Raw genomic sequence first — 10,856 nt, forward strand, 5'->3', positions numbered from 1 at the left:
GTGGATTGAGTAGAATAGTAGGATCATGTCTTCTCATTCCTGCTTCTGCATAGAAACTCCACCTACATGTAGCATACATCCTATATGCTAGTATTGGGAACATTTCTCAAACTGTAAAAAATTTAAAGGTTAGGTCAAAATTTTTCATTTTCTTTGAAGTTTGATTTACTTGTTTTTCTAATCAGTGATGGATCTGTCAGCGTAAATGACCCCGAGTCTGAATACCCACTTTGCCACAAATCTTCTGTATTAACTTAGGACTAAAGTAGAATTTTTGTCTAGATCAATATTTTAGTATATGTGTATTCCACTGGATCCCATATTTTAAACATGAGAGACATTAATACATATTGACTAACATCTCTTACAGGTTTCAAATCATATTCTGCAATACTGCAGTGTAGTTTTGGGAATTCCATTTCTGGAATAATGTAGATTCCTTAGTTTATTTTTAGGCATCCTGTGATTGCAGGGGTGTTATTTGTCATGTATTTTTTCTCTAAGTTCAGAACTGAGCTATCTCAGAGAAACCAAGTCAGGAGAAATGGCCAAGGCTTTGTCTCTGTAGATTTAGAGACAAGGGATTAATTAGAAGAAAAAAAGAGAAGCATCTCTGACTTGCTGATCAAAAACTGTACATATAAAATATAGCATTGTCATTCTGTCTTTCACTAATATATTGTATGGGAAAAGAAACTAAAATATCTCTTGTATTTCATTAAAAAATAATTAGTGAGAAAAGATGCTTTATCTGATCAATGAGCTTGTATATATTTCAGGAGGGTTAATGATTTTCTCTTCCTCTCACCGAGAATATTTTACTAGTAGATAATTCTTGAAAAGTTTCTTTCCTTATAGTTTGGTGGAACAAGGGGCTCTTGTCTAAGGAGCAGATTTTCATCATTCAGTTGAGGCTACTCAACACTGAGATAATTATGTGGGGAAGTTGGTAGTGGATTTGAACAAACAGAGAAGGTGAAGACTTCTCAAGACACCGAGACTCCACAGGGAACTGCTTTATTGTAAAGATACATCTTTTTTTTCACAAATACAAACACAAGTGTAAGATACTTGGATAAACTAAGTCCAAAAGACATTATTGTGCATAGTTGGTTTAGGTTAGAATAAGTAGGGATAACTAGGGGAGATTTTAAATGTACGGCTTTCACGTTAGTTTAAAATGCTGAGAGAATTGATGTAAATGTGTTTGAAATCTACAATGTGCTGGTTCTGAAGATTATGACCTAAGTAAGAGGCTGAGTTTTTCTGGTCTTGTGGTTTCTCAAAAGCTAAGTTGTGCAATGGAGGAAAGAAGTGGACCCTTCTGGAGGTCATAATATATGCTCATTAAGGTTCATGTTCTTGGGAGTACCCTGGAGTTTTTAAGACTAAGCAGAGACTCTGATATTCAATTTCATGTTTAGTCTTGTGCTCTGTAGATGTCTTGCTAACTGTGTGTCCTTGGTATGTTATCATACTTGTGACTTTGGTAAATTAATCTAGCATCCTGAAATTGTAGCACTCCTGTATAATAGGACTCCCCACTACAGAACTTTAAAAAACTCTATTTTTCATGTCTTTTGGAATAATCAAGAGACACACTAACATTACATCTGCCTTGCAGTCACTGGACGATATAAAGGTAAAGTAATCAAAATACAATTCATTCCATGACTCTGTATTAAATTAACCCCACACAAAATACTGAAATTGTCTCATCTTCAATATAGAGATCTTTGCTCTGATTTAATGTTTTAGATATTAAACCGAAAGTTCCAGGTATCTGGCTTCCTGAAAATAGCGGTTTCCTAAAATTACTTGCAAAAATGACAGTTTATAAACTTTGGGAACTAAATAATTTCTGCTGTAACTCTTACCAAAGCACGTTTATAAACCAGTGAGAAGTGATCTGAGAGCATACACATGTACATTCCTTTTATTGAAAACAAATGTGTGAAATGTAAGTTTAGCACAGACTCCATGTTCAAAGATGGCTATCAGAAATGCCTCCTGAGAGAAACTGTGGAATGTTCTTTCCTCTGCAGATAAATATTTGTTCAAGGTTGTAAAGAAAGTACCTGTATGAGGTTTCTCTTTATTTACAAGTTATAATGCAGAAGACTAATTTTTTTTAAAAAAATTATGTTGTCAGCTTTGTCTGTATGAGCAATTGTAATCTATTTTTCATTTTAACAGGCACACAGGATGAGAGCTTGCTCTAGCTAAGTGCTGTTACAGAGAGTAAATATCAGTGAATCATCAGTCAGGAGCCGATGTTCAGGTAGGCAGCCCACTGCTGTAACGAGTCCATGAGTGAGTGGCTTTTTGGGACCTGTGGATCTTTTTCTCATATCCAGATCACTCACCAGATGTTCTTCTTCCATATCATCAGTATTCTCTATGTGGTTGGCATCATAGCTCCCTTCTGAATAAGAACATTCTGGATATGTTTGAGGAACATACCTAAGGGCACATCAGTCTCCCTGGTCTACCATCATATTCAGATCAGAATACAAGTCCTTTTCACCCTATACAACTGCCCTGGCACTTTCCCTTCACAACCAATATTCTCATTGTTTCTGTCCTCATTGACTTTCCCTCCCAGCCCTTTCTCTTGTTCATAAGTTAGAGAAGTGGGCTTTACAGATACATGCCTACATGATGCCTACACATAGTGCCTTGGTGCAGGCTCCAGTCCATCTGTTTCTTTTCCTCTGTGTACTATGTTTTTCTTTTAGGAGGACTACCATGTACCAACAGGTCGTATACTTTAGTGTGTTTTTCTATTTTGGGCATCACCTTCTTTATTCGTGCTATAGATTACATTATATTGAATGATTTAATGAACAGAGGATGCAGACATCTAGGAACATTGATGGTATTTTAAAAGTATACAATAAAGTTGGTAACTTTTTTATTTATACTTCAGGCTTATCAATCAGTTTATAGGCAATTATGCTTGAAAAGGAATAAAGAAACACAGGATTCTTCTGCTGTTGTATTTAATCTATGCTAACTAGTTCTGTGGTTCTAAGAAAGTGGCATCTGGCATGTTCTTGCACATGCATTCCTCATTATCAGTATCATTTTTCCAGATAAGTATAAAATCATGTCTCTATTTTTCTGTGACATGCTCTGTTTTACATTGCTTTTTTGCTCATCATGGACATATAGAATATAGATCTATTACCACATGTGAGTAGTTTTCATAAAGTACCATTTACTTTTCTTTATTGCTGAACATTATCAGTAACCCAACTTTAACATTGAGGCCAATAACCTTGTCAGGCTGTGCCATCAGTATTTCTCCTAGGTAGAAGAGCACACACATGTAAAACATAAACTTTTATACCGACAGGTAAGAGAAGAAAGATGACATGTATTGGAGAGATATGGATTTTGAATGGTTGCTAATGCATGAAGAAGAATCAGGTGACACATAACAGCAGTAGCAGACACCATTATTGAAACAATTCCTACACTGAGGATTGGCCATGAAAAGTAGGCAACATTTCCTGTGCAGGAACATTCATTTATTTTATCCTTTGTAGATAACATTTTTATATTTCTGATTATGACATAATCATATCAGATTCTTTTTTTTCATTTCATCTAGTCAGGCTTTACCACGTACTTTTCTTGCTTTCTTGTAAATTCAATTTGTTGTTTCATGCAAAAATGATCATTTTTGCAAACATATACATACCTGAATCATTATGTAGACTGAAGATATTGTATTTATGTATTTAGAAATATATGACTATAGACATACACATATGCACCAATTATTAATTTATTCTTGTTTTAATTATTTATTATAAATATGGCTAAAACTTCTGTTTTATTTTCCTTAGTTAAATAAATCCAAAGTGTATAAGTAAAATACGTGTGACATAAACAATAAAAAAACCCCAAGGTATTACTTTGCTATTTGGGCTGCTGAGATGGCTCAGCATGTAAAGATGCTTGCCTCCAATCTGATTATCTGAGTTTGATGTTCAGGATGGAGGAAGGAAACATACCCTTTCAATGACATTCTATCTTCCATGCAAGTACCATGGCATGTATATACTCCCAAAACACACATAAGTAAATGAGTAAAAATGTAACAATTTTTAATATATTTGTGAGTAGAAAGTCAAAAATTTTTTACTGTGCATTTTCTTCCCCAATGAACAGGTTTTTTTTTTAAAAAAGAATTTCAGAGTAATAGGAGAAAGCAATGTATATAAGCAACATTTATACTATTTGGAAAAATTTGTACATTATTCACAACTGTAAATTATAAAAAATACATATTATGCCATGTATGATATTTCTTATGTTTTGTTGTATAAATGCCTCAGTTGTAACTGTGCATGAGTTGATATCTGTAAAGTCTACACAAACCAAAGCTCCACTTATGGAGCAAGTACAAACAAATAGCATCTTCTGATTAGTGTGAATCTGAGCATATACAAAATCTTTTAGTTCCAGAACAGAGAATTGGGAACTACTTTTAGTAATGATTTATTAGAGAATTTTTGAGGCAGAGCACCAAGGAGCAGATCCCTGGGATCTGTCTACAGTATGGCCAGTTATGGGAATGGGGCCAGGAAGCAAGTGATGCAGAAGAAAGAGGCTTTCTTAGTTTTATCAGGTGGGTTGATGATCTTATGTCTTAATGGTCTTGCTTGGAATTATCTATGAGAAAATGTGTGAGCTATCTTACTCATGTTGCCACCCTTGATTTTAAATTGACCATACAGGTATCTCTGAATTGAAAACTTGGCCAGAGGCAAGACAGAAGGAACATTCAGCTCATATTTCAAAATAAGATCAACAGAAGGACGGTACTGCAGGAAGAACAATTCCGTGCAAGCATTCATTACAAGCCAGTTCCTCTTTATGCTCTTTTTCTATTTCATTTGATAAGTATATTTTACATTTAGGTCCCATTTCAAGAAAGATAAAGCAATACATTTTAATGGAGAAATGGAATCAGAGCTCAAGTGATTTCTTTTTGTTGGGGTTGTTTCCCCAAAACCAAATTGGCCTACTACTTTTGCTGCTCATCATCTCCATATTCTTTGTGGCCTTACTTGGAAACTCAACTATGATCCACCTCATTCGTGTGGATCCCAGGCTCCACACACCCATGTACTTTCTCCTCAGTCAGCTCTCTCTCATGGACCTGATGGATGTCTCTGCCATTGTTCCCAAGATGGCATTCAACTTCCTCTCTGGCCAGAAAAGCATCACCTTCCTGGGCTGTGGAGCTCAAGCTTTTTTCTTTATGACCATGGCAGGTTCTGAGGGCTTGCTCCTGGCTTCCATGGCCTATGACCGTTTTGTTGCCATCTGCCACCCACTTCATTATCCCATTCGCATGAGCAAAACGATGTGCCTGAAGATGATTATCGGGTCCTGGGCACTTGGCTCCATTAACTCTTTAGCACATACGATCTATGCCTTTCACATTCCTTACTGCCATTCTAGGTCCATTAACCATTTCTTCTGTGATGTCCCAGCCATGTTGCCCCTGGCCTGCATGGACACTTGGGTTTATGAGTACATGGTGTTCGTGAGCACAAGCCTATTTCTTCCACTTCCTTTTCTTGGCATCACAGCTTCCTATGGCCGGGTCCTTTTTGCTGTCTTCCATATGCACTCAAAAGAGGGAAGGAAAAAGGCCTTCACCACGTGTTCAACTCACTTAACTGTGGTGACATTTTATTATGCACCTTTTGCCTACACTTATCTTCGACCTAGGAGTTTCCGTACACCCACAGAAGATAAGATTCTGGCTGTCTTCTACACTATGCTCACCCCCATGCTCAACCCCATCATCTACAGCCTGAGGAATAGTGAAGTCCTTGGAGCCATGGCAAGAGTCTTTGGGACATTGTCTTTCATGAAAACTTGATCTTTTTCCTGACTATTCCTCTTTCCCTTCTCCTGGACAATGTCAGAGCAGTGCTGTATACTGGAAATGTAATGTATGATACACATGTTATATATACCTTTCCGGTGATTCATTAACATATTTAAGTCACAATATTACAGTCAATTATTTTAATGACAGATATTAGACAAAGGATTAATATAGTAACACAACCTGAGATACACTTGAGTGTAATGTAATATGGATATGACTTGTGCTGATATTGAAGCATTGTTTCTACAAAGTTAACCTAAATTAGTTGCTTTGCTCAAGTTCTTTGCCTTCATTGTTTTCAATATTAAAAGCCTGTGTATATTGAGTATTTGCAGCACATTGCGCTTTCTACTTTTCTCATTGAAGTGACCAATATTGACATGTGGTCAGTGTCTGTTATGTAGGAAAATAGAGCAATCTCAAAGAGCCATCTCAAAGTCTTGAAATGTTTTAAGAAGATCCCATTTTACCAGTACAAAGTACTAACTCATCCCAGGTAGAATGGTCATTATAAAAAGACAATGGTTAGCAAATGTTGTTGTGAGTGGAAATATGGGAAACTAGTATCCACAGTTTATTGAGATGTGAATTAACCCTGTCCTTTAGGAAGAGTATGTTTTTCACCAACATAAAGGAAAATTATGAAATTTCTCAACTCCCCCTACTAGTCTAAACTGGAATAGAATACAGTTTAATTGTTTGAGAGATATTTTCCCCGCCACCACTTACTGAAGTACTTTTCCCATTAGCCAGAATAGGCTCTGGTATGTTCTGTAGGTAAATAAATATAGTTAAATTTAATGTCTCATAATATCAAAAGAGAGGATATTAAATGTATTCTTCCAAAAGTAAAAAGTTTTAAGTATAAAGTGACCAAATATTCTGTTTCCATCCATGGACAGCGTTCACCATGTACAAAAAGTGACATTGTACCTCATACATAAGTACACTTATCTTTGGATGAATCATTTATCATACAGAGTACATATTCTGGACATCTTTTTCTAATGTCTTTGTGTAAGACTATCCTCGATGAACTTAATTGGTTTAGAAATATTTGTTTCCATAAAACATTGAAATGAAATGACAGTCAAGAATATGTGCTATTTATATACATTTTACTAAATTAAAACTTTTTTGTTCATAGTGGATAATCTTTTTGATATATAGTCATATATAGTTTGCAGGTACTTTATTGAATATTTTAAATTATATATTTAGCAAGCAATTCATCTGTTGTTTTTTCCAGCTGTTGTTATATCTTTACCTTCTTTTGGCAGTAAAACAATACTAGCATTGTAGGAGGTATTTAGAAATGTTTCTTTCCATTTTTTAAAAAAATTTGAAGTATTTGACTAGAGATCTTCAATGAAATTCCAGTAGATTTCTTCTGTGATTCTTTCTGGCATTGGACTTGTTTTTGGTTGGGAGGATTTTATTACTATTTTAATTTCCTCATTTGTAATGGGTGTGTTTAAATATTGGTGGGTTCTTAATATTGTAAAATTATGTGTATTCTTTGGTACATTGTATGCACCTAAAAATTTAACTATTTCTCTGTTTCTTTTATATATTTTCAACCTAACAGGCTATAGATTTTTCAATTATTTTCTTATAACATATTGGATTGCCGTGGTATATCTTGTGATGCTTCCAAGTTCAGTAATAACTCTGTTAATTTTGGTGATATTGTTTTTGTTTGTTTGTTTGTTTTACATCATGCCAAGGCACTTTTCTTATTTTGGAAAACATGGGAATGCGTCAACATTCCCAGATCAATGAATGTAATAAATCACATAATTAGACATAAAAGAAATCACACGATCATTTCAATACATGAAGAAAGAGTGTTTGACAAAATTCCACATGTGCTCATGTTGAAAGTCATAGAGTAATTCTAGAGCAAATATACCTTGGCCCAGAACAGGCTGTGTATGGTAGTCCCATAGCCAAATCATTTTAAATTGATTAAAAATCTTGAAGTCATCTCATTGTACTCATAAACACCACAGTCATCTGATATTTGCTGAAGATGCCAAAAGTATGCATATATCTAAGAGAAGATTAGCAACCAGAATATATGAAGAACTAAAAAGAAAAAGAGAAAAAAGTCAGAAAAACAAATGACCAGTTCCAACATGGACTATGAATATAAACATAGGTTTCTCAAAGGTCAATGTAAATTTTTAACAAGGTCTCATCATCCATCCATCCAAACTAGTGTAATACAAGTAAAACAGAAGAACAAAACCCTTGTAACAAAATTTATCATGGGAAACCAACAGCTGTCTAACTGGTCTTAAGATCTGTTCAACCAGAGCAAACTCATGCCTGGTGCACGCATTAACCCTGGTGCGGTCATAACTGAAGGCGATGGTGAAAGTAATAAAGCCAACACAGCTTTTTTGACAAAGATCCAGCAAGGCCAAGCCGAGTTGCATGATCACTGTCATTTACTTTTAGTTTTTGTTCTGCATGTACATCATGCTTATTTTTTAATATTTATACAACTTGGAAATATTGGGTTGATGGAAAATTTTAATCGAAAAAAACAGGTATGGAAAAATGATAAAGGAATGAGATATCAGGACCTCCCTTTCCTAGAAAAGTTAACTCATACAGAGACATTGTGGTGTCTTATGACCAAAGAGCAAAAGAATGCCAATATTAGACATATGAATAAATTCTATAAAGTCAAACACTGCATTATTGAATTTATTGAAATTGAAAAGTGCAGCACCTTTGGTCTGAGGAATTTTCTTGGACCTATTGGCAAATGGCACTCGGGATGTTAAACTTTAATGCACTGCTTGGAGCATGCAAGCTGCCCAGGCTGACTTGGACATTTTCTTTCTGTTTATCATCCTTTAAACTGCAAGAGCTGCCAGCCTGAGAACAGATTTTCATATGCATCTAGATTCTTAGAAGTTAGGTTAGTGGGTTGATAAGGAAGAAATAATTTGTTCTGTCACAGTTTATCAGGGATGATTAAAAGATATGCAAAAGATGTGAGTCACCACTGCCTGGTAGAACATCATAATATCTTATCTGTGCAACTGATCTTGGATTTTTCTTTTCTTTTTTTAAATATTCATTTATTTATTATGTATACAATATTCTGTCTACGTGTATGCCTTCGGACCAGAAGAGGGCACCAGACCTCATTACAGATTGTTTTGAGCCATCATTTGGTTGCTCGGATTTGAACTCAGGACCTTCAGAAGAGCAGGCAATGCTCTTAACCACTGAGCCATTTCTCTAGCCCTGTTTTTTCTTCTTCTATTTATGTAATTGAAAAATTTGTTCAGGCAGCATGATTAATAAAAACCCAAAAACAAAAATTGGGGTTCAATCTTAAGATCAGAAAAGTAAAACAGCCTGGCTCTTATCTTTACCTCAGTCCAAAATGGCGATCCTGCCTCCAGGAATCTCAGAATGAGTCTGAGACTGAGAGCTGTCTTCTCCCTTTTAATATTCCTTCCTAGGGAAGGGATTAAGGGCATGTATCACTACTGCCTGGTTTCTATGGCAAACTATGATTAAAGATGTGTGTTATTGCTGCCTGGTCTATAAGGTGGACCAGTGGGGCTGTTTTACTTTTCTGATCCTCAGGCAAGTTTTATTCATTAAAATACAAGTGAAATGCCACTACACCACAGGGTTCCCTGAGGACAGCTTAATGTTTGCCTGAGGGTATTTGCATCTGCTCCCATTTTCTGCCAGAGGAAGGCCCAGTAGCAATGGCAATTGACTAGCCATCAATCTATGAGCATAGCAGAATATTTTTAGAATCATTTCATTGACTTTCCTTTTGGCCAGTCTTGTTTTGTTGTTTGTTAGAACTTTGAATCACTCATCTTCCAATTCCTGGCCATTCAGGCAATGTAGATCATGGGCTCTCTCTCTTGGTGGGCCTCAAGTTTGACTAGCCATTGGTTGGATGCTCCCACAGTTTTTAGCCTCTGTTTTCCCAGCACATCCTGGAGGCAAACAATTTTGTAGATTGAAGATTTTGTGACTTGGTTGGAGTCCCAGTCCCACTACTGAAAGTTTTACCCCATTGTAAAAGTTGGCCAGTTTAGGTTATAATATCCTCCATTACTAGGATTCCTCATTAGGGTCACTTTTGTAGGTTCCAGGAAGTCTCCATGGCACTAGATTTCCATATTATCCTGAAAAGGCCCCAAATCCAGTAATCTCTCCCCACACATTCTCCTTCCATTGCTCCCTCCCCCATCTTATTCTGTTTTCATCCCTACCTACCATGACCACTCACAAAATCTATTTCCCCTTCTCAGGGAGACTCCCATATGTCCCCTCTGAGTGTTCCTTGTTACGTACCATCTCTGGTTGGGTCTGCAGTTTGTATTGTGATTATTCTTTACTTTACAGCTAATATTCACTTATAAGTGAGTTCATATTATGTTTGTCATTCCAGGTTTGGGTTTCCTTGCTCAGGACATTTTTTAGTTTCCTCCCTTTGTCTGCAGATTTTATGATTTTTTTTTTAAACTCCGTTATACAAATATACCACATTTTCATTATCAGTTCATCTGTTGAGAGACAGGCTGCGGTGTCTTTTGGGTATATGCTCAAGAGTAGTATAGTGAGGTCTTAAGGTAAATATTTTCCCCATTTCTGAGAAACTGCTATATTGATTTCTTTAGTGGATATATTATTTTCTACTTCTACCAGCACTGGGGGGGGGGTGTTCTCGTTGCTTTATATCCTCTACAGCACAAACTGTGACTTGGGTCATTGATCTTAGCCATTCTGACAGGTGTAAGATGGAATCTCAAAGTTATTTTGACCAGTATTTTCCTGAGAGTTAAGAATAGTAAACATTTCTTTAAGTGCTTCGCAACCATTTGAGAGTCTTCTATTGAAAATTCTCTGTTAAAATCTGTACCACATTTTTAATTGGATTATTTGGTTTATT

General features: G+C 35.9%; 1 protein-coding gene across 1 annotated transcript; it reads left to right on the top strand.

Annotated features, from left to right (window-relative positions):
• The first annotated feature begins 4,966 nt into the window (after nt 1-4,966).
• On the top strand, nt 4,967-5,905 carry LOC125407555 (olfactory receptor 2L13-like). The gene has a single exon (XM_048445178.3). It carries the CDS (start codon nt 4,967-4,969, stop codon nt 5,903-5,905), a length of 939 nt encoding a protein of 312 aa, XP_048301135.3.
• Nucleotides 5,906-10,856: the final 4,951 nt, after the last annotated feature.

Source organism: Myodes glareolus, chromosome 2 (genome assembly GCF_982192425.1).
Source record: "Myodes glareolus chromosome 2, mMyoGla1.1, whole genome shotgun sequence".
NCBI lineage: Eukaryota > Metazoa > Chordata > Mammalia > Rodentia > Cricetidae > Myodes > Myodes glareolus.